Below are 25,215 nucleotides of genomic sequence, written 5' to 3'. Positions count from 1 at the left end.
AAGGCATGGAATACACAGAAGACCAGGAAGGAAAAATCTGCTTGACTCTGGATATACATTCAGGTTCTGTCATTAATGCTCCAAAAAATCTCAGTAATATAATAAGATGCATTCACTGGTATTTTTCCAGAACATTACACTTTTCTAGATCTATCTACTGGGCACAAGTCCTGGTGAAGTCAGTGGGGAGTAACTTCCAGAAGAAAAGGGGAAATCCCCCACCTCCAAGGTTTCTTAATTTCCAAACTACTTCAATTAAGTAAACACAAAGCAGGAATCATATACTTTATATGACAACCTTTCTGCAACAACTCAAAGAAAGATGATGTCTACATTCCATGTCCCACTTGTAAGTCCATGAATTTAAAATCATGATTCTGAGTTAAGAAAGGAAATACTAGCAAATTCTACGATTATTTCCAGGACACTTGAAACAATGTGAGTTTCTAGACTCTGGTCTACACTGCCTAACCATACACTGTGGACAATGCCCTGAGAGTTAAGTAGGGTAAGCTAAAGGCATTGCATTTAACAAGCTGGGTTCTAAGGGACGCATTTCAGTACATATTTATAAGGCTTGGTGGTTATTATTAGGCTGTAATTGTAGTTGTTCTAACACCTAATAAGCCATGGTTGGAAAAACAAAGGCAGGTTAATTTGTGATTTCCTCTACTCATTCAGAGGCAAATTAAGTGTCAAACAGCTAATACAGAACATATTTCATTTTATGAGATTTTAATTTAATTCTGCACCATATCGTTGATGCCTTAATATAGGGTGGTTTATCTAAAAAGAGAAGCAATTTATAAACCTCTTTCAATAGAATCTTTAATGATAGGATATGATAGCATAATTATCACAGTGCCTGCCATCCTTCTAAACAGAGATCTGTCAGTATTTCCATCATCAACACAAATCCTGTTTTCAAGAGACTTATAATTTAATTTTTAAAGCTGGCACCAGAAGGACAATTATGTGTACAAAATAATGAGAATATCCTCAAATTCTGTCTTCTTATAATTAAACACGTTTATTCTAAAAACTTTGTAAGCTCACTTGGCCTCATTTTCTATGAGAAAATTATATAGCAAGCATGTTGGAACTCACGTTCTAGATGAAAGCATTTTACTTTTCCAGGATACTGCTTTACCCCTAAGCATAGATGTGCTTTTTTTTTCTTTTTAAATTTTTTTAATGTTTATTTCTTTTTGAGAGAGATAGAGAGAGCACGTGCACAAGTGGGAGAGGGGCAGAGAGAGGGAGACAGAGGACCGAAGCAGCTCCATGCTGGCAGCAGAGAGCCTGATGTGGGGCTCGAACTCACGAACCATGAGATCGTGACCCGAGCTGAAGCTGGATCCGCAACTGACTGAGCCACCCAGGCACCCCCAGAGGTGTTTTAAGATTCTAGCAACCAAGCCATACTTGCCTAGATTACTCTCCGCTCCTAAAATGATCACAGGCATCTACTTATAGCACCTCAGAAGGTGCAAAGGCAAGAAGGGGTTCATGACTGAGCGAGACAAGTGTTTCTGAGGCCCCCACTTCCTGGAACGCTAACCCCCAACATTTGTTTAGAGCTCTATGCTCTTAAAAGCGTTCACATGAACATGACTTCATTGAACTCTTCCTGCAATCTGGGAGAGTCGGGTAAGGCAAAAAACCTCATTTCCAGGGGATGAAACCAATCCACTTGAGGGTAGGTTACCAGAGTTCCCAACACAGGTGAGTGTGAATAAAGAAAGAGTGGGGGATTGGAGCTCATCACGACTCCCGGATGGGCCACCTGAGTGTTACTGAGCACCTTTTTCGCAAGGTACTGGGAAAAATGAGGAACAGCCTCGGGGGATAGCCAGTAGGGGTGATACCTGAATTAGAACTTGAGGATGAGGAGTTTTAAGCAGGAGTGTGCCACCCGGCGAGGGAAGGCCACTGAGGGCAATGCATAATGCATAAGGAAGATTCTGTTACAAAGGCACACGGGATCTGAGATGTCCCCTAGCCTTCTGGAGCCAATTGCATAAGCTCATTGTCCCCACCCAGATCCCTGCTAAGGACTAGCAGTCCCAGGAAGGCACAGACCCACCTTCTCACTATGCTCTGCACACAGCAATGGCACTCCTCTCAGAGCTCTCTGGGGCTCCTCTGTGGGCCTCAGGATTATCTACTGGCCCTATATTATGAATTTTGATAACTATCCGTTTAGGCAGCTAGCAAACAATTCAGTCCATTGCCGTGAAAGCATCCTAAGGCTTGGCTGGAACACCAGGAAGTCCTGAAATCTATAAAAATCCCAGCTCAGCAGTCATACCTGAGATGCAACCCCCAACCCCAGGACTTTCCAAACTTGACCTGCCTCATCTTGTGGTGTTTTTATCACAGGCGAGCTAAAACTGAAGGTACAGCAATCAGGGTCTAGAACACAAGGTGTGGGCGACATGAGGGCTTGCTACTGCATTCTGCCAAAGAACCAAGGCTTGGGATTTTTATTGGTAAACTCATATTTGAATTTAATAACAAGGCGAACTATAATGAACCCATAGGAATTAGTTCATTCGGTCATATAAACTCATTTTGGTGGGGGTTGGGGGGGGGGGATTGCTCCATAACAGGGTTTTTGAAAGAGTGAACAATTCTGAAATCCCACAAAAATCTGATTTAAGTCACCACATCACAGACACTGGAGTCTGGGAGGAATCTGCCACCTGCATCACCAAGGCTGATCTGACCCTCGCTGGCTCCGCACCACGAGGCACGGCCTCGCCGGAGACCTTTGTGGTCCCATCTGCCCCACAAAACCTCCCTACAACGGGGTGAATGACATGGCGGGTTTCAGCCTGAATTTGGAATTTCCTTCCCTTTCTCTAGGAGCTTTTAATTGGCCTCATGGTTTTATTTCAGTATATTTTTAGCAGGCTTCAGAACCCTGTAAATACTCACTCGTGTTCCAGTGAAAAGTCAAAGAAAAAGTCACGAGTCTCCGTATTCTCTCTCTATAAATACCCACTTCTCCGTTAATGCTTATGGAAGTCTGCACCACAGATTTATTACTTACCTCCAGGCAAATCTGCTCTGAAATTACAATTCAATAATGGGGGATGGATCCAAAAAACTGTTGGTAAAATATTATATGTGTACTTGGGCATGTAGTTACGGCTGTTAATATCAATTAATTCTGTTCACAGAGGAGGACTTGTTTTAAAACAACTTCATTTTTCTTTGGCATATACGTAATTACACAGCTTAACTAATAGCCACGGAGATGCAATCTACCATCTAAATAACCAGCATTATTCTTCAAAGTATTATTTGTGCTTTTCTAACTTTACTGTCTCAGAATGAAGGGTGATTACCAGATCTAACTAGATGTATACATCAAGGCCATTAGTAAGGGAGAGCCCCTCCCAGACCGCAGCTCCAGTAATCACAGTATCTGACAATGAATAGCATTGCAGTTTGCAAGCCGAATGCTCTTTTTACCCCCAACCTGAGTAAGGTAATATTTATTTCCACAAAATGTTCTGCTTTCTTTTCTAATGTATGTTATCAAAGTCATGCTTTCCTCTTATCTTTGTGTAAATCGTGTGAGCGATCGCAAGCGCCATTTTGTTGGGGAGACATTCCCATCCGTCAAGTCACTGTTGGTGGACGCACCGTGGGGGGTTATGAAAATTTACCACAGCATTTTCATTACAATTCATTGGCGAGCCCTGGGACAGGACTTCCAGGTAATCTGAGTTTTAGCAGGAAAAACTTCAAACCCAATCTCTCCCAGATCCATACTCTGAGTAGTAACTTCCCATTAGGGCCCTACTTTTTTAATTTAGTATTTACAGCCCAAAGAACACACGTCAGCAAAATATATAGTGAATACTTGCCAGCCACCTAGTGTGATAGGCATTCTTCAGGAAGCAACGGGGATTTGCTTCAGTGCATCCAGGAACAGATAGGCTTGCCCTATTGCAAAAGTAAATCTTATACTTCTATTACACCTTCAAAGCCCAGCAGCCGCACTGTTGACAAAAAGTCGTGAGACAGAAAAAGCTAATATCCCGTGCTGCTTCATTAAAGGGTAAAGTTTTATTACTTACACATGCAATGGAGGAATCGGAGACGGGTCATAATGGTAACGCCCCTCATGATGTCTCGCATCAATCGGCACAGGAGGGTGGAATGCAGGAAAGAGATGAGAAGGGTCTGAAAAAGAACGAAAATCCAACATGGGTAAGAGGAACACCCTGAAACAGAATCCCAGCCCACGACACAACACCATTATACTGTCTTGACAACTTGGGTGGAGTCCACTTTAAGAATTTGTGGAAGAACTCTTTAAAGTGCATTATGAGGCTACGGGTATATGGAAGTATGACCGAGCGCACGGCACCTGAGAAGGTGGAGGCTAGGAACGCAGTAAACCCAGACAGGAAAGTAAGAACAGGGACTAATGTGTGTCCCACCCTGGGAGAAAGCCCGGAGGAGCACAAGGGCTGGAGGGAGCCACAAAACCAAAAGGAACGGACGACAAGACTCTTACTTTCTTTTAAATTGTACCGTCAAGTGAAATTTAGACAACGATGTAATACACATACTAGCTTCCCTTCTCCCATATCCCTGATGCTTTTTAAAGGAAGCAGTATTTTCTAAAGTCCTTGCTTGAATGCATGGGTCTACATACACGTTATGTCTACACTTACATATAAGCGTATGATACACACACTATTTTAAAGTTTAAATGCATGCTCTCCTCCTTCCCGTCCTGGGCCAGACCTCCACAGTCCCACACAAGGGCAAGGGCAGCCAATCTATAGGCTAGCCAGAGAAATGCTACAGGGCCTGGCCGGAAGAGGTGAGCTGACCCCTCTCGGACTGACAAAGAGAGGCTGGGAGCAAACAGAGGAATGCTTCCCCCACAGCCCTGACATTCACCTTGGACCCCGACCAGCCTCCCTCCTGCTTAGGCTGGTGTTTAGAGTTTCCTGGGTTCCTGTGTGTGCACTTACTTCCGGCCGCTCCTCTACTTCACTACAGTAACGTAAGCACACGGTCTTCCTACAAATCTCATCAAGGGCTTTTTTTTTTTTTTCCTAAATAGTGATTCACTGCAAAAGCTGAAGAGAATTTTGCCGAATTTTATTCTTAGAAGCACGGCTGATACTCGAGTTTTCCCTGAGTTTCAAGAAGCAAAGTGACGGAGTGAAGATGCGTCTCCACGGTGATGAGCCTTGCGTTACGGCAAATACGCCAAAGCCTCTCTTCAAATATTATCTCCCACACGTGTCTGTCCTGGCAGCCTGCACAGAACCATCCTGCTGCTACTGCCCCAGATCTTCCCGGGGAATTGATGTGCACACCAGAGGTGCCTCAGGAGGGCTTCAAGCATTTTCTAAACGTCTGAAGGTTTTGCCTAAACTTGAGGTAGCAGGTGGCGCAGAGGATCCCAAGGGAGGCGCTGCGAACAGGTTCTGAGTGGTGGTTGGAAGAAGTGACACAGAACCTCTAAGTGGGGAATGGGGGGCTGTGCCAAACACAGACCGGCACCCACACTGTGGATTTGCATAAGCCCCCATATCCGAGTATTAGGTGTGCATGGGGTGACTTTAGGTGTTTTTTCATTTTCCTCCCTATGCATTTCTCTTTTTTCTAGATTTTCTTCAACAAGCATCTCTTAGAATGTAAACATAATAAACTCTTTTAATTTTTATGTTTATTTATTTTTGAGAGAGACAGAGAGTGAGCAGGGGAGGGGTGGAGAGAAAGGGAGACACAAAATCCAAAGCAGGCTCCAGGCTCTGAGGTGTTAGCACAGAGCCCGAACCTACAAACCCGTGAGATCATGACCTGAGCCAAGATGCTTAACGGACTGAGCCACCCAGGCGCCCTATAATAAAGTTTCAAAAAAAATTATGAAATCTTACTTCCCTTGTGTTGAACTTTGCCCTGGCTGCCTTCGTTTGAGAATCTACAAGTATGGTTATGAGGAAAAAATACAATAAGAGTGAAAAACCATTGACACAGTGTTGACCGAACCAAGGAGGTGCGCAAAGCTATGGCTCCACCAGATATGGAGCCTTTCTTAGAAAACTTGTGGGATCGGAAGAGGAATATTGTAACGAAAAGGTCAATTACTGACTGCATCCTGTGCTCGTTGTAAGATAGATGAAGGTGGGAGGAGTGGCAAATAGGGAGAGGAAGCATCATCCTGGTATGGTCAGGGCACTGCCACTGCGATACCACAAAGTGTAAGCCACTGTATAAATTCCACATGAAAAATCAATAATATATACATTTTTTAAATTGAGAAAGAGAGCACGAGCGAGCTGGGGGCGGGGGGGGGGGAGGGGCAGAGGGAGAGAAAGAAAATGATAAGCAGGCTCCATGCTTGGCATGGAGCCCAACTCAGGACTTGAACCCACCACCTCATGACCTGAGCCGAAATTAAGAGTCCGACACTCAATCCGCTGAGCCACCCAGGCACCCTGAAAAACTCAATTATATTTTAAGTGCACCACTTAGGACTTAAATCTAAAGGATGTGGGAGTTGCTCTTTTGTAATGCAAATCTTGGTAGCTGGAATGCTAAGTGGGAAAGTTTACCCCACACTGTTGTCACATTCAGTGTGCCACGTAAGTCAGTCATCCTGCAGAGCCAAAATGTCCGACCTCACATAACCATTTTCCATGAAAATTAATCCATCCTTCTGCAAACAACCTACAATCGACTGCAGCAATCTTTCTCACTAGCTTGAAGGTCTGACGCACATTCAGTAAAATATTTCCTGGTTTTAAATTCTGAAACAGGACTAAATGAGTCAGATTCCAGTCAGATAAGGCGGTTGGCCACCAGACATGGGGGCGGCTCTTCTTTCTCTTCTCCTCTTAGGGGTCGCTGCTCCTGCAAACGTGCTGGCCTCCAGCAGACTTCGAACTCGGCACACCGTCATCAGCTCTTAGCAATCAGAGAAACAAACCCCCTAGCACTGTGTTTAAGTCAAGCATTCACAGAGTCTGACCCTCCTCCTAAGACTTTCTCCTACACATTTTCCACGGCCGTGGTGAGGGACGTTGTGACAAACACGTCAGAGCTGGAGGATCTTTTCACTTCTCTCCTTGTTGGCTCTTGGCCGTGGACTGCGTGATTCAATTCTCTCCACCAGATAAGTGGGTGTCGACCGTATCTGATTTTCTCTATGTGGGTTCAGCGATGAATTACGACAGGGCGCAAATCCACATTTTTCATATACGCGGGGCTCGAAACGTGTGGATTGATTCCACATTCGGTATCTGCCTCAGACATCCAGGAAGTAACTCTCCTTATCGTTTGAGTATTGATAATGAAGTGCAGTGATTATGTGCACGCAGGCGAAGACCAACCTGTTAATCCTATAAAATCAAGGGTGTACCCAAGCAGCATAAAAATCTCCTCCCCAGGAAAACCTGGAAGGGCTATTGTGGACATCTGAAAGGCACTGCCACCTTTTCACTTTCAAGAAGTTAGTGTGTCTAACAAGATTTTAATTCACTCTTATTCTCTCCCGCCCTCCTTCTTTCAGAACCAAAGAGCAAACGGCCCAGCGCCGCAAAACTCTTTTGAGAGGAAAACAGAAGACACAATTATTGGGGCATTTTATAGTCATTTCTCACTGTTGAGTTTGGTGTTTGGTGAGCTTAAAAATTTAATTCTGACTGAAAGTATGCGATTGTTTATGTCCTAAGGAAATCTGCGAACTGTGCATTCTGGAATTAGGGTAAATAAAGAACAAAAATTAATGGGTCTCATCGGACTTGAGCAAAGACATCTGGCCTCAGTTTAAGTACTTTACAGTTTCTATTTGTTTCCCTTTTGATTTAGTCTAAAATAACTTCTCCTGGACTAACGAACATCTGTGCAAACAGTTACACTTTGTGGGTCGCTTATCTGTGGAGACCACACCTCGGAAGCTACTTTCTGGGAAACTGCGATGGAACATCCCTCTTCCAGCTCGAGACATGCTTGAGCACAGCTGCACGGTACCGACGAAGGAAAAAAAAAAAGAGTTCGATCCTGTGCTGTAACACCTGTGGCATCACGTGACATCGACCCTAACACATTTCTCAAAAATAAAAAAGTTCCCGAATCCTCCAACGCTGGGTGCTCTCCTTGCCTCTTGGCTCGTCGCCTCTGCGGGGACGATCAGCAGCGTATTCCATCACGGGCCCAAGAAGCTGTCCAAGAAAACCCACGCGACAAGCACAGGCCCGTGTCGCCAGCAGCCACCATAATTATCCCCCTCACGGGTTATTATTTACACATGAGCAGCGCAGCTGTGCACATCATAACTCAAGTGTATGTGCAATAAGTCACCGCACCGCGGCCATCTCCTGTTCTGGCCCTTGACAAAACACCACATGATGACTTTTCCAAAGTCAGGGGAAAACTGCTGGAGCAGAAGGAAGTGCCACTAAACCTGGCTGCCTCCTATTTATCATACAATTTCCTGACTGATGGTTCCACAAACCCGCTGCTAAGTGCTGTGTACTCTACTGTCAGCAAACTAACGGGCTAAATGGAAGACAGGGAGAGTAATGTGCAGAACTGGTGGAATCAATTTTACTGAGGGAATTAAAATTCTACCAGGTGGGGGTGAGTCTGCGGAGCCGCGGTAAGCAGTCAACTGTACATGCTTATGGTTGCAAAGATGATTTATTGCATGCTTGCAAGAGGCTTGACTATTAGACTAAAATTCCTCTTCTACTAAACCGAGACTTGAAGAGTGTGTGTTATCCGAGGCTCCAGTGCAATAGTCTTTAAACCCCATAAATATGTAATTGGCTTGACACGTGTTTAAATGGAAATGCATAGTAAAAATATTTGTGCTGGGTATCGTCGTCGGTATTCGGTTTCGTGCTGCCTGTCATCATACTGCGCATTAAGGATCTCATTAGGAATGAGAGGCATTGATTTTTAAGTCTCTGCACAACAGCCTGGGTTGATCATAAAACCTGTAGCCAGAGAAAGACACTTGGAGATTTATCTTCAGTTGCATCTTTCTCCCCAGAAAATAGTTTTAGTATCCTCAGGCTGGAAGATCTCTTAGATGCCATTCTGGAAAACTGCCTTTTAAGGCTTGAAATTTCCATATAAAAATCGTAGATTAAAAAAGAGAGATCAAAGTAGGCTCACTTCGTGCCCTAAAGGAGGATGATTCACCAGATGGCACTTGAGTGGCCGAAAGTACCCAGGAAATAGCACAGGGCCCACAAGAGCAAAGTGCCCAAGTTCTCCTGGCTTATTTAAATACTGAAAGCGTTTGCACATTGACTTCGGAAGTTATTCGAGAACGGAACTAGAGATTATTTTTCCTGTCATTAGGGTAAACCCTGCCCGTAGGAATGTCCAGTCCCCCCAGATTCACTCAATTGCCTATCATCAGCAAAAATATCATTAAAACCCCACGTGGCCAACATCCACTATACCGGAACCAAAATAATCACCCAGTGACTACCAAATGAGAGGTCTCAAGGAGGACACAGAGAGAGAGAGAGAGAGAGAGAGAGAGACCCTTCCTCCTCCAGTGAGATGGTGAAGAGTTACCAGGGCCTTGTCTCCCCCTCTTCTGCTTTGGGCATCTCCAACCATCACATAGATGCCTGCAAGACCTTTGCCTGGGCTCAGTGGCCTGAAGGAGGCATCACCCAGTGAACGGACTTTAACACCCAGGCTCCTTCACACAAAAATCCTTGTATTCCTGCCCATGGGCAGGAACATGCTTATGAACAACATGGCACCAGAAAGGAGATGATCTAGCCCCTGGGGACACCCCAGGGACGCCTGACCAGGAATGTGTAGAACAACAAGGCAGTCTATGACCCTCCTAGTCTGCAATGAGTGGAATCTTAAGAGTGGCATCCCACAGGGATCAGCTGTGAACCTGCTGAAACCTCGCCCAGTGGACTCACCCCATGGAGCAAGAGGAATCTTCTTTCTGGTCTTACATGAATGTGAAATGGAACCAGAAACATCTCCAGTGTCATTAGTATATATCATCTTGTTTATAAGGCCTTCTGGAGTGTGGTGCAAGTTCTAAGAAGTTGGTTCTAATACGATCTAGAAATCCATAGAGATGTCTTGCACTTAAAAAAATTTGAAAAAGATTATTTTTTCACTTTATACCATGGCAAGAGCCTTAACTTGGAAAGAATATGCTATGGGAGGGATCTGCTAACTACTGTGTGTGGGCCAGCTTTTGCAAATAAAGTTTTTATTAGAATACACGTATGCTCTTTTGCTTATAAATTGCTTATTTCTGCTTTCACACTACAATGGCAGAGTTGACTAGTTATGACAGAGAACACATGTTACCTATGTGGCCTTTTACAAAAAATTGTTTGACGGACCCTGTCCTAGAATACCACAATAAAGTAATTTTCTGAGATTCTTACTTTTCGGAAAAACCACCCGCCAATTTTTCTCTCCTATCCATGTAGTTTTGGAGTGACAACACTATATACGTGAAGAACTTATATGTCACTTTGTGTCACTTAAAAACATCTTTATAGTAGGAGTTTCCATGCTAATAATTATTCTGAAAAGGGATACTTACCCAGTGATTTTAGCAAAACCTATGCCAAATAAATTCTAAGATAAGCACGATGATGGATGAAATTGACTATAAATCTAGCAAGTAGCAGCAATAATCATTTACACTTGCAAACTTGTTTCCTTATAAACTAAGTAACATATACACAAAATTTCATAGAAAGCTAATAAACAACAAAAACTATACTATTTCTAAAACCCAATCAATTTTATTTTTGGCAACTACCCAACATTCCTGAACCCTCTTGTGTCAATTTCTACGGGCATTCCCCACTACTCAAATAGCAATCTTTCTATCATTTCTTCCATGCAAGCACATAGGCATATTACTTAATATTTTAGACCTCCATGCTACCCAGCACTACACTCCGGTCATACCATAATCCATCCACACCATGCTTCCAAACAAACGTAATCATGTATTTCCACGAGAAAATGACAAATAGCCCTCTGCCTTTACCACCTCAAACGTGTCCTGGGTAATGAACAAATAAAATGGCTGATTTCTCTCCTTTTTGGTTCCTTCTGACTTCCTTCATCGGCAAGCCTTTGCACATTTCTCAGCCACAAATCTTATCCACTAGATTCCCAATGGCGGAAACAGACCACATCTACCTACTGGCCAACCAATGGAATCCTTCCATCCACCCTCTGGAATGTGTCTTGCCTATCTATGATCCCACATATGTGCATCCATGACATTGTTGTTGTTTCTCGCTTTCCTGCCAGGATAGGAGAGAAAAAATAAACAGAAGAAAAAGCAGCACAGAGAAATGAGAGATGGTTCACAGCCATCATGCCTAAATGGAATTCTCTGAGGGAAATCATGTGACAACATACAAGGAATCATTAAAAGTGACATTAAAAGTGACAAATCCATTTACTTTGAAATATGCTAACAGTGTATTTCCAGTGACAATCAGTAAGCCTGGTAATTAAAAGGTGGGAATTGATTACTAATAACAAAGTCTTGTATCAATGACCATTTATTTGTGCAGCACAATTCAAAAGCCAAATTCATAGCTCTAAAAATATACAGTGGGATTTAATGCCGATAAAATGAAAGCAGAGGATGAAATGTTTGCAGGAAAAATGTTTGGTATCTCAGATCTAACTACAGAGGCCTTGGAGACACAATGGACTCAAAAAGTTGCCGGGTTTAGTTAGCAAGCCAACAATTAATCAACAAAGGTAAGGTCTAGAAGTTGTATCCTATCCAAAATCAATCTACTCAAAAACTCCACTTTTTGACTGTTGCAAAATTAGCAGAAGCAGGTAGTGAAATGTGATAGCAAAGGAATACATTGCTTTATATTTTATAAAACTCATACACATTTCCTCATGGGATGCTCTTGGCAACCCTAAGAATCATTTCCAAAGCTTTATTATTATTCCCCTCAGTCTTGTTTCGCTTTATTCCCTATTATCATGATAATCCCGAGAATTAAGAAGGAAAACTTCCATTATCTGCCCAGAAAATTAGAAGACCTACCCAACGCTGCATAAAACTAAGGCCTTGTAATCCAAGTTCATGTTCTTTTTTTTTTTTTTAGGTTTATTTATTTATTCTCAGGAGGAGGGAGGGTCAGAGAGAGAGAGAGAGAGGGAGAGAGAGAATCCCAAGCAGGCTCCACACTGTCAGTGTAGAGGACAATACGGAGCTCGAACTCACGAACCCGTGATTATCATGACCTGAGCTGAAATCAAGAGTCAGATGCTTAACCAACTGAACCACCCAGGCACCCCGTTGGTGCTCTTTCAATTTCCCTGGCAGAGCACACTGGAGGTGGCAGAATTCCAGGCACTATGAAGCCCCAACTGGAGTGTCAATCCTGCTTCTAGAGTAGGAAACTCGAGGAGCTCTCTGGCACACAAACCCAGTCCCTCCTGGGAGGAGAAGGGGGGCCGACGTTTGGAGCATCAGGGAGTTTATCTGTGTCTTCCGTGTCCCACAGCACAGGACGATGCCACTAATCCAAGAGAGCCACCCATCCGAGTCCACTTGAGAAATATTTTGATGGCAATGGAAAACCAGGAGTGACCTCAAGGGTGGGCTGGATGGCGTCTTTGCAGCCAATTAGAAATAAATGCAGCACATATTCAGCTCAGTATCAGACAAGAAACTGTTGAAGAGTAGATTATTGATTCTCCCCTCCCCCCCACTTTAAAGTCCACTATCCACCCCATTTCTAGTTCCCATCAACCAATCCCCAAAGGTTTTCCAAAGTTTTCCCGCATGAACGGTGATTACTAATAATGAAAACAATCGCAAGTGTAAGTACAATTCACTGAATACCTGAATATGTGTCAGGTGCTGTACTAAGTAGGACTCACGACCTCGTTTCTGCCTTCCTAAGACCCTGGAGCGCAGGTATGAAGAATATGCCCATTCTTCCAGACAAGGAAGATGGTTACGGGTCTTGTCCAGGCAAATGCAGGAGAGCATGACATAGCCAGTGTCTTTTTCGCTCCAAAGCCAGTGCCCTGAGACTCTACTGACACTGTCAAGAGTTCAGGCTTTTTATCATTTCTTATCTAACCTAACATCTCCAGACTTATATCCTTAAAACCTACAGTGGCCATGTCCCTCCCTGCCCCCAAAGTCTGCAGTGGCCCAGGAGAACCTTCCCGATCCAATACAACCTCCCAGGGGCAGTCAAGGCCCCCAGTAACCTGGCTGCATCCAGAGACTCCCCCATGCTAGTGCTCCCGTGCACAGCCGTCCATTGTTTCTGACACTGTCCCCTCACTCGAGAACAAACGCCCTCTTGCTCAACTCCTACTCTGTCTTCAAGACTCATGCAAATGCCACCTGCTTAGTGAAGCTTCCCTAGGGACCCTCATACGGAATATTTGCTCCTTCTTCCCTTCTCTGGCATGCAGGTGGGGTGGAACCACCTGTGCAGTTCTGTCTGCACCTGCTCGTGCTCAGTCATTGCCTCTCCCACCAGACTCTAAGCTCTCAGACGGCCCTTGCGCCCCTACGCAAGCAGTCTCCCTCGCACAAGTACGGGGCCATTCAAGACTGAGCTGTAGGCATGGCTGTGGGAGATAACCGCTCCCAAAAAAGACAAGCGCTTACTCTGTCCCACCACCATGCCAGGAGACAAGGAAATGAGTCCCTGTCCTGGCAGGCACACTGTCAGATCAGGATTGTCCGCTTTCCATCCCAGGCTATCTGGGGCACGGGGCCAGGTGGGGTGTCGGGACCCCATAAATATTTATTATAAGAAAGGTAAAGGAGGCAGGGAAGACAAGGAAGGAAACTGAGGCCACGCAATGGCAGCGGTGGACCAGGCCAGTCTCCCACGTGGGGGCTGCAGATTGCTCCATCACCGCACAGGCCTTCCCACAAAAGCAGGGGAACCCAGAGATGCACCTGCCATCTCTTTGCAATCCTCCCTGTGCAGGATTCCAGGTGCTGCCCACATTCAGAACATGCACAGGGCCACCTCCTGAGGGATGCCTGCATGCCCTGGGCAACGTCATCATGGCCCTGCAGGGCTGCCTGCCACATAGCCAGTCACTTCATGTGGGCACGCAAAGCCCCCATCTAAACCCACCCCGCTGCAGGCTGAGCGGACAATGGCGGATGCTCAGAAATCAATACCCTCCCCACGTTGGGCCTTTTCCAAGATGCCGAATGTCCTTTTCCCGCCAAGAAAATGTTGATGCTTCAGTGAATTCAGGATACTTGAGAGGGCTAACACCCATATGGAAAAAGCTCTTTGACACAAAAGGTTGGAGGTCAAAAGTTTAAAAGCTCAGGACAGAAAATGACAGGGGCCCCTTTGCCCACACTCTCCCTCTTTTTGTCAATAACATCAAAGGCGCTGGCCAGCTCTTAATGCTATTATTGTTACGCCTTTGGAATCCATTGAAATTCCAGCACATTTATTGCACACCGGGAACACTGAAAGGCTCTACTTTCCTTAAACTCTGAATCCTCACTGTCTATGAAGCCTCGTGAAGCAGGAGCACACAAAGCTTTTAGGCAAAGAGTTTATTTTAAGTGCCTCTTTCGCCATGATTGTAAAATAATAAAGCACACAAAGTGATCCCCTTGCAGGGATGAGCAAGGAAATGAGAGAGAAGGGGGAGAATCCACCGCCGATAGGGTAAAAAAAAAAAATCTCCTTCACATTTTTTGGCTCCTAGGAATGCAAGAACTGAAACGTTCTTCATTTTTCTTATATTACTCCTTCCTCCACAATCCTAGATGAGCTATGAGGCACATATTTTGCACATGCGTGCAAAGACATTGGCCACGTTACCATATATCAAATGGGATCGCTTGAGGGACACATCTTTCTGCTTAAGAACAGTGCTCTATTAACATGGCGTTGACCGCCATGGCATCCCCATCATTAATGATGGAGGTGACCAAAGTGTGGAAACGCTCAATGCCTGAGACTTTCCCTGGTCCATGAATAAAGCTGAGCTTACCAACTCATCCCACAGATAGTAGGGACCCAGGAAGGATAAAATTCAAAGGAAAAAAAAATCAGAATCTATTTAAGGTCATCATAACCTCATGCCTGAACTCTCTCTCCACCCCTCCTGGAACAGTGGCCATCTGGCAGTGTGTCCTGTCAGCCCCTGACAAGCAGGGTCACTCACCTTACCTCTCACCTGCTTCGTCCACTGTCCGTGCACGGCCCCCACGCTGAGGGCGTAACAGAAGGGAATGCCCTGGAAGGTCTATCGTGTATACCGTTGCTGTCCATTCTGGGTGTGCAGATAAAAACCCCCACAGCTGCCCGCATGTAGATTCAGAACAACCCCCAGGTCCACTCGCCAAAATTCACAGTGGGACTTCCTCTCTTGTCGGCTGCCCTTCCTTGGCCACCATCTCATCTGACTTCCTATTTATTGATTATTAGCCTACTTCCTTTGGGGCTGCTGAATAAATTTCAGATTATCTCCGATTTGTTGTCTCTAGGAGTACCTGCTGTCACAGTGATGCCCTTGGATGTCTAAACTGTACTGCAGGCAAGAGGCACCTCGCACCCCAAACTTCTGGTACAACACCTCATCATGCCTATAGAGAACAGAGGCCACTCGCTTCCCTCGTCTTCTCCATGTTTCCTACTGTCCAGACAAGTGAAACTGCCCAAAAACGTCCACCAGGAATTCGAATTGCCACCATTCTGCTTTAGGACTGAGGTAATGGTAGATAAATGGGGGTGTCAACAAACCTTCTAGTCTATTCAGCTGGGCACTGTCTGGGACCCTTGATTTAAAATTTCTTTTAAGTTTATTTTGAGAGAAACAGAGAGGGCACAAGACAGGGAGGGGCAGACAGGGAGGGAGAGAGAGAAAATCCCAAGCAGGCTCCGTACTGTCAGTACAGCACCCGACACAGGGCTCGAACTCATGAAACTGTGAGATCATGATCTGGGCTGAAACCAAGAGTCGGATGCTTAACCCACGGAGCCACTCAGGCACCCCAGGGACACCTCTTTCCAGAGAGGCCAATGGTCTTAAGACTACTTTCACTGAGCAGGGGCTTTGAGATTGCTGCCTGCATCTCTCTCCCTGAGGCCCAAGCTCGCCTGGTCACTTCTCCAACTGCTGCCAAGGCTGCCTATGGCCCACCGGCCTGCATCCTACCTCAAACCTCTGCATCGATCCTGGAGAGACACACTGCCTCAGGAGGTGATCTAACTGGCCGGTTCTTCCCTGGGCCCTCCATCAGGACGCGGCAGCTGTCACCTTGTCTAAAAAGGCTCAGGCTCTCAATGTGATCTCCCCCTGGGTCCTCTCTTCCCTCTCTCCAAAGTAACCTTGGCTTCTAGACCAATTGCATGGGACCCAGCCTTTACAAACTACACTTAGTAGGTGTCTAAATTCAATGATGTCCATTTCTTCTTCCCCTCTGAGGGCAGAGAACATGATCTACTTCTGGAGTCACTATCAACACCTGGTATACCTGCATACCCCAAAACCCCAGGGACTATGGCCTCAATACATAGACATGCATCACCCCTGGTAATGGTGGACACACCCTTCCAAAGATGACTGTATCCTACACTTTTCTCAGTGAGTTTCCACTTGCCTGAGAAGAGTCTAGACACATTTCCAGACAGCAAGGCTGCTTCTCACCCTTTGCTGTTTGTAAGTATTAATAAAGACCCCAAGAACGATAATTTGAGAATCTCGATGTGTTTAAAACAAACCATGGGTTTATTTAAAAAAAAATTTTTTTTTCATGAACCGTGAGATCATGACCCAGGCTGAAGTCAAATGCTTAACTGACTGAGCCACCCAGGCGCCCCCAAAGCATGGGTTTAAAAACTGATTCCACGAAATAGACCAAGTTGATGGTAACCTACTGGTCATCTTGGAGCTAATATGCAGTTGCACAAAATTTATCACCCATCCCGTAGGAGATTTTAGAAAAGCCATGCTTCCCACTCAGTTTCCCCTTGTCCAAAATCAGAAGGCCAAACATTTAGCACACTGAATAATGAATGCATGTGGCGGCCTTTATAGGGCAGTACCTACAAGGTACACCCTCCCCACAATAAATGGCTGCTCTCCCTCTGTCCACACAGCTAAAAATGCTTCCCACTTTAAACCATATTTTATAGATTTACATAGAAACAAATGACAATAATGACTATAATCATATTTTTTTTTACCCACATAAAAAAGCCAGTAAGACCCAGCCCTATTTACTCCACAATGTTGTCCAAGGGCCAAGTGACACAGGGGAAGGTGGTTCATAACTCCTAAAGTACTCACATTTAAGGCATTAGTGTTGATCCTAAGTGCTTCTTCTTCAGTACCAACATCCAAATAAACATGGAGAGTCAACACCTTTACACAGATACTTTCAACTTCTGACCTCATCTGATTGTTCAGCCCAAGTTTCCCCCTACACTCAAGCCTTCACTGGTCACAAGCCACATGAAGGGTTCTCCATGCCTTTCTCAGTGAGCTCTGTAGCAAAGACCCAACTCTGTCCCCTGAATTCCAGATTAGCCACACAATGTTGTCAGCTCAACCATTAGGGGAGAGAAAAGAAAAGAAAAAAAAAACAACAACAACAACCACAGAACATTCAAATAGCTATCATTCACTGAGCACTTACTGTGTGCTAAGGATTACCCTAAACACTTTTCACATAGTTTTAAAGTCTTTTTTAAGTTTATTTATTTTGAGGGGCGGTGGGGGGGAAAGGGGAAGAGAAGGAACAGGGGAGGGGCAGAGACAGAGGGAGAGAGAGAGAGAGAAAGAGAGAGAGAGAGAGAGAGAGAGAGAGAGAGAGAGAGAGAATCCCAAGCAGGTTCCCCACTGTCGGCGCAGAGCCCGATGCAGGGCTTGAACTCACAAACCCTGAGATCATGACCTACGCCGAAAACAAGAGTGAAACGCCTAACCCACTGAGCCACCCACGTGCCCCACTTTTCACACAGTTGCAAAATTGTATTACACAACTACTCGGTGAAGTAGGTGTTTGCTCTGTGAATTTCACAAATGAGAGAACAGAGGTGAGAGAAGACAGGAGGTTAAGGGCATTCAGGTAGGAACTGGCAAAAGCTTGGCCTCAGGTACAGAGAACCCTTCCTTGAGCTACAAGCGTGAGCCAGGCCCCCACTCAGGGGGCCCACGCTTGCTTTAATGTTCCGCCACTGCCATTTTGAAATTCTTAACAATTTTTGAGCAAGGGCCCGCCATTTTTCTTTTGGCAGTAGGCCCCACAAATCACCTAGCTCACCCTGAGTACAGCAATAATTCCCCTCACAGGTATCCTGCCGCTTCGGCAGCTCAAAGGCCTCCTCATCCATCCACGCAGTTATCCCTAGGAGCCCACTTCCACCCAGGCCTGAGGCGGGAATGGCGCGGGCCTTCCTCCTGGGGGGCCCTTATTTCGGCCACACAACCTCTGGTCCGGTCGCCCCAGCGCCTCAGACACTTCTCCCAGACCTCAGGGACCCAGCTCAGCAGGCTGCAGGTCCACAACATGTCTGGCCCTGGAGGATGCAGGCTGTCCCCACTGAGACCCTCTCTGGCTAGCCAGCCTCCCCTACTGCTAACAGAGTCGCCCCACCATCCGCCAGCCATCCTGAGGGCTAATTGGCTGGTTTTAATCAAGACTGAATGAAGCAGAAGTCCCTCTCCACATAAATAAATCACAATTACTAACTGCAAGACTTGAACGGCTTTCTCCTCCCCTGTGGCCTCGGCAGAGGAATTCCCAGGCCCGCCAGGGCAAGCACAAAGCCCCAGCCCGGCCCCGCAATATCCGCTCGCTGGGCTCCGTTTATCATTTCAACAGTTCCTTAACGACTCTTCCCGGAGGGGAGCGAGGCCAGACTGTTTTCCTTCCCTTCACAAAGCAGATATGCATGGCTTATTTGAATGTCTCCAACGTTTACTTTAGTCCCGGTTAAATACCTTCCACGGCAGAGTCAAACAAACAGTTCACTTCATTAGAAAGGCAAACAATTTAGCGAGAGAATACCAGCACTTGAGGGGGACCGAGCTGGGCCGGGAAACCCTCCGCCCAGGAAACGGGGGGCCTGGCGCTCAAGCCCGGGCAGCAGCGCGTGGAACTCACTTCAAAAGCCCTTTCACAAATACTTCACACATTCACTGGTAATTAACAGATAACCCCAAAGAGATTATCTGCCCCGAGGCTGAGGGCCCTAGAGGATTATCCACAGGGCTGCTCGGGAGAAGGCAGAGCGGGGAGGGCACACCCTTTTTCTAGAAGTTCAAGTCAATAAAATCATCTGGGAAAACACCAAAGTGAGCAGCTACCCCAGGTTTAAAACAATGAAGTAACATCCCATTGAAACAATATTCATTTTACCAACAGCTGCAGTGCTGTGCCTGGGAAAGACACGCGTTCCCGGGCAACAAGTGGGTGCACGGGCAGACAGAAAGTTCGGGACAGGGACCAGGACAGGAGTGTGTTCGAAGATCCCAGCTCTGGGCCCTCCCGGCACACACCTGGGGCACACTGTAAGGCCTGCGGGAAGGATCATGAGCAGATTAGAGCCATCGCCTCTCTGGCAGCTGTGAGGGACCCCACAGCGGAGAGGGTCAGTGGCCCCTTGAAACCTGAAGCCACCTGTGGGGCAGCAGGCGCGCCCCCGCTGCTCCAGCCAGATGCCTCAGCCTGGCCTCAGAACCCCTTTGCAGATGGAGACAGAGCCCCACGCCCGTCACCAGCTTCCCCCACGCCAGTGTACCTCAGGGCCTCACATCACACCCTCCCACCCACCCAGAGCAAGAGCACAGGAGGTCATTTGGGGCGCATATTTAAAAAACAGAAGGACTCCACTCTCTTTTCTTCTTCAAGAACACACATATACCCCCGGCCCCCACCCCACGACCGCCCCACACATATACACATATCACAACAGGAAACTGTAACATCAAACGAAAATGGTCTGGACGGTGCAGGCATCATCTTATTACACTTGAATCTGGGGTTTTGCCCATGTTGTGGTTGTGCTGGACAGGGTCAGATTAAGCAATTCTGGTACTCATGGCTTTTAAGAAGTTGGTAAACCTCAAATGCCAACTGCAATAAATCATACAAGTCTCTATTAAAACTATAAATCACTCATGAAATTTAATACTGTCATGAAGAGTAATTAAGCGCTAATGTAATAAATCTACAAGAGAAAAAAGAAACACAATAACACAGAATCTTAAGAGTAAGGGATTGCTCATGGATTAGAGCTTTACGACAAATCTCTGTGCCCCCTAAATAAAGCCTGCGTGTTTTCCTATCCAAAGCCAGAGGTCCTCAATGGAGTTAAAAAAAAAAAGAAAGAGAAAGAGAAAGAGAACGAGAAAGAAAAAGAAAAAGAAAAAGAAAAAGAAAAAGAAAAAGAAAAAGAAAAAGAAAAAGAAAAAGAAAGAAAGAAAAAATCATGGAAGGGCCACATTCTCGAATAAACTCGGGACCAAGAGCCAAACATAATGCCCTGCTTTTGTACAGGAAAACACCTCCAAAACTTTACTTCCATCTCATCCTATTGAGGAAAACGGAAAGGAATGAAGAAGTAAAGCGGAAAACGAGAACAGACAGCCCAAGAGGCATCTGGGTTTGAAAGGAAGTTTTAGGAGCAAGTCACAATAGTTTTTCACGATGTTCTCATTTCACGTATACACCCTTCACATAACTGCTTCGTCGCCCAGGCACAATTTTTTTCTCACTTCTTCAACTACTCTGAATCCCCAAATTTTAGATAGGATAATGAGAATGAGGAAGTGTTCTGGACTGCTTCAGTCACACACCACACCTCAGGACTCCAGAACCGGCTGGTAGAAGGCGAACCAGTAAAAATCGATTCCCGGCACCGCTGTTTCCCAGGGGCCGTGTGGGCCCTGTGGACAGGAAGAGCCTGACAGGCCTTCCGCCCAAGAGGAGCACAGGGACCCACGTGTCACAAGGATCCCAGCTCAAAGTCCTGGAGAAAAGATGGCACTTAGGTGAGCAGTGGGTAGCGGGGTGGAGAGGAAGGAAAAGGGTCAGAGAAGCCTTTTCTCCTTCAAGAAAAGCCTTGTTACAGAGGTGAGTGGGTCGGGGCCCCTGGGTAGCTCAGTCAGTTAAGCATCAACTCTTGGTTTCGGCTCAGTCAGGATTTCGTAGCTTCTTGAGTTCGAGTCCCACATCGGGCTCTGCACTGGCAATGTGGAACCTGCTTGGGATTCTCTCTCCCTCTCTCTGCCCACCCCCCTCCCTCGACTTGTGTTCTTTCTCTCTCTCTCTCTCTCTCTCTCTCTCTCTCTCAAAAATAAATAAAAAGTAAAAAAAAAAAAAAAAAGGTGAGTGGGAGCCTGGGGAGGGGACCTGCAGAACAGGGGACACAGAGCAGCAGGCTGAGCTTGGGAACCTATAAGGATCTTGGGGGTTGTTTCACAGCAGGGTCTTCCAACTTCAGTGTGGCTCCAAACACGTGGCTGTTTTGTTAAAATGCCAGTTACTGGGCCCACCCTCAGAGCTGCAGATTCAGTAGGAGGGCGGGGGGCAGGGCGGGCTTGCAGTTCTAACAAGTTCCCAGGTGGCGCTGATGCTGCTGGTCAGGGGACCCACTTTGAGAACCCAGAGCCCCAGAGCCACGTGGAAGAAACTGAGACCGTGCCTGTGTCCCTGGAGAGACGGAACTGACCGACGGGCACCTGGGAAGTACTGGCTAGGTGGTAAGGGAGACTGGGTTGCAGCGGGATGAATTCGGTGAGGAGTAAGAGATTGACAGGCTCAGTGGGGGTGGGGATGAGTGGTCAGAGGATGGATAGATAAGGATGACGGGGCACAGGCGTGAAGGACAAGGGCGGACGGATGGCAGATTCCTAAGGTCTCTCTTCCATGGCACTGGGGGTGAGGGGGGGCCAAGAGGAAAGGCAGGTAGGGGCCCCAAAGAGAGGCAGGTGGAGAACGGTTCCATCTGGGACGGGTGGGGTTTGAGGAAACCAAGGCATCCAGGCTCCAGCTAGATGCCTGGATTGAGGTGGGTCCACGTCTGGAATTCCGGAGCCAAGTCCAGCCTGGAGACCGGAGGTGCACCCACGGGGCAGCCGATACCATCAGAGGGAGTGAAACTGGCCAGGAGAGGGTATAGAAGGACAGGAGGACACCTGGGGGAAGGCCAATCGTTAGAGACGAACAGAGGAGGACAAAGCAGGGCTGTGTGAGGAGGAAATATCAGAGACCCAGGAAAACCAGCAGTGAGTGGTTTGGAAGAGCCCAAGGGAGGAAGCAGATTCAAGCAAAATGCACAGAGGCCAGGCTGCCTGGGGCGCAGGGGGGTTGTGCACCACACCGCAGAAGTGAGGGAGGTTGAGAGAGCAGAAGAGATAGAGACGCCCTCCCACACCCACAGAAACCTGGCCCCTGAGAGAGAAGAGAGGGTAAGAGACCAAAAGGACATCCAGGGAAGAGCTGCCTGTGGGTGTTTTCACTTTGTTTACAGATGGGAGGCACCTGACTGAGTGCTAAGTGGAGGGGATGGCACCTGTCACCAAGCCAGAACAGGAAGCAGGTTAGCCCCATTCATTCCCCAGAAAGGGAGGGAAGGGGCTGACTTTGGGCTGTTGGGTCAAGGACCTGAATGTTCCCATCCCTGACTCACTTGAGAAATGTCAGACCCGGCAGCATGGCTGAGTCAGAGGCGCCTCTTCTAAAATTGAGGCCATATGGGGTGCCTGGGTGGCTCAGTCAGTTAAGTGATCTTTCAGCTCAGGTCATGATCTCACGGCTGGTGAGTTCGAGCCCCGTATCAGGGGTTTGGAATTTTTCTCTGCTCCTCCCATGCTCACTCTCTCAAAATAAGTAAAATACAGTTAAAAATAAAATAAAATTGAGATCAGAGTTTGTTTGTTTTTAAGGTAGGGACTAGGCCCTTGCTTTCAGGAGTTTTGGCTTGAAGGATGCCTTCAGAATAGTGATGCTCCTTGCTTCCTTCCCACTGGCAAAAGGAACTGCTGAAATCAGCCAGGAGCCTGTGCTCCTGGGTCCCTCTGGACCCCTGAACCACAACTGTACCTCCTTTCCCCCCTGAGATGCTCTCAGCCTGCAGAGAAAGGAGGCGGGGATTTGAGGAGCCAGATCAGAGCCAGGGAGAGCAAACAGAATGAAACAGAAATCTACAGTAGGAATCCACCGTCAAACCAGATTCTAGCCAAGCACCAGGTGCCCCCCAGAGACAGCTGTCTAAAAGCCGGACGTGAGCCCAGAGACAGGGGACTGCACCCGGGAGTGGGGCAGAGGCAGGTGGGGGCGCTGGGTGCCGGTTGCAGGGGCCAGAGGCCCAGCGGGTTTTACCAAGGGGCAGCAGCGGGGGCTTCTCTGAGCCCAGCAGAAGGGACGCTTAATAAAAGCTGTGGTCAATTTCATCCCTTTCACGGCCCTGAGTTCGGTCTTTTTATTTACGGTCCCGGACACGCTGTGGGAGATCAGAGGAGCTGGGAAAGGAACGGGAAGACACAGAGGCAGAAAGAGTTAATAGGCAACAGCTTTTAGAGGGTAAAGCGTTTCGGAAACAGAGAATTCACTGGCACTCCCTGCTGCTTTTATTGCTTTCGCTCAACAGCTGGAGAAAATGTTTGATCAAAATATTTGTATTATTGTGTTTAAGTGAAATGACATATGACAGCTCATTATCCCAAACTCCGAATTCCCACAGCATCTGTCACAGCCACCCTACTAGAGACAGTCACTCGCCCCGGAAGATGGAGAGGCGCGGGGGGGAGGGGGGGAGATGTGAGGCATCAGCAGGCATCAGACCCCAGACGTTCCCAGTCCCACAGGCCCCAGACTCCCAGTAAAGGGGCCGGTCACTGCTGGAGGGACAGACCAGCCCCTCCCGGGGCATCAGCAGCCCTCCTTCCTCTCCTTGGCCAGGAGCTTGGGGATAACACCACAGGTTTCAGTGGCCGAGGACATGGTCAGCCAGGATCTCCCCTCTCAGACATTATTTGGCAAGATTATTTGGCAAGCTCCATTTATTAATCTGAATTCTAACAAAATGTCTCTCCCAGGCCTTCTGCCTCCAGGGAGATTTGAAATTCGAAGAAAATATAACTTTTTAAAAATCATCATGCCATTTTCTGCACCCTGAAGTGAATAATTATGTGATGGCACAGAACTCGTCTTTGTAAGTCTAACTCCCTTTTCCATGACAACCTCTGAGTAAAGAAAGGGTCCCAGTGCTGCTCCTGCCATGTTCTCCCAGGATACCCTGCGGAACCCGATGGAACAGAGATGTCTGATATGCTCTACACCAGACACTCAAGGGAAGGAAGCAAGTTCATCTGTCGAGCACTTACTGCGTGCCCAGCCCATTTCTGAGAATTTGATTGACCTTGTTCAATTCCCACAACAATCCCAGGAAACACGTGGTATTATTTTCTCTTCCCAGATCAGGAGATTCGTGCTCAGAGAGGCTAAGCACAGGCCCACGGTCTCGGTGCCCATGTGGACGAGAAAGCGCAAGAGTGAGGTTCTGAACCCAGAAGGTCGGGCTCTAAGGCACCTCTGTTTCCCACTGCCTCCTGGTGCCACCCACAGAGAAGTGAAGAAACTGCTGGACGCCTTTCCAAACGCTGGGCTGGAATGCACACAAATATGCCTACATCTGCCTTCTTCAGCACTCATTTAGCCAATCCAAATGCTTGGACAGAAAAGTGCATGTACCCTCATCTCTGTGCCCCTGTGCAATATACTGCAGAGACGTCCATCCTAATGGCTCTAAGTTTTAGCTCCACTGCAGCAACTTACCAGTGAAAACCTCTGGAGCCCTCCCTCTTGAGACTTCTGGGCCCCAATTTCCTCACCTACAGAATCAGGAAGGTGAGCCATTTCTGCTTCGTGGCGTACCAATGCCACGTGTGGCAAAGAGCCCTGAGGACGTCCCCCGGGATCAGCCATTTCTCTGAACATCCATTTTCTCGGGGATAAAACCTGCCGCACCCACCCACAGGCCATTTCAGGGATCCTAAGCAAAATGAGATAATGTATATAAAAGTGTTCTATGACCTGAAAGTGCTATGTCCGTTTCCATCCTGCCATTTGGAACTATCGTAATGCCTCGTCTGTAACGGTGCTTTTGACTCAAAAATTAACATGTCCCTAATGCCGTCATGGGCCCAACTGCTCAGCTACCCCAAGAGAAAGCA

General features: G+C 46.9%; 1 protein-coding gene across 5 annotated transcripts in view; it reads right to left on the bottom strand.

Annotated features, from left to right (window-relative positions):
- GLI3 (GLI family zinc finger 3) overlaps positions 1–25,215 on the bottom strand; it is a 280,783-nt gene that overhangs the window by 120,878 nt on the left and 134,690 nt on the right. For 4 of the 5 annotated variants that reach the window (XM_045052197.1, XM_045052198.1, XM_011280298.4 and 1 more), the window contains one exon: positions 4,092–4,197. In XM_045052197.1, the coding sequence (XP_044908132.1) occupies positions 4,092–4,197 (106 nt within the window). Of the gene's footprint in view, positions 1–4,091; positions 4,198–18,727; positions 18,934–25,215 lie in introns of those variants that run through there. The other variant, XM_019825279.3, reaches the window with a different exon arrangement.

This window comes from Felis catus, chromosome A2 (assembly GCF_018350175.1).
Source record: "Felis catus isolate Fca126 chromosome A2, F.catus_Fca126_mat1.0, whole genome shotgun sequence".
NCBI classification, from domain to species: Eukaryota; Metazoa; Chordata; class Mammalia; order Carnivora; family Felidae; genus Felis; species Felis catus.
This window is presented reverse-complemented; position numbering and strand designations above follow the sequence as displayed.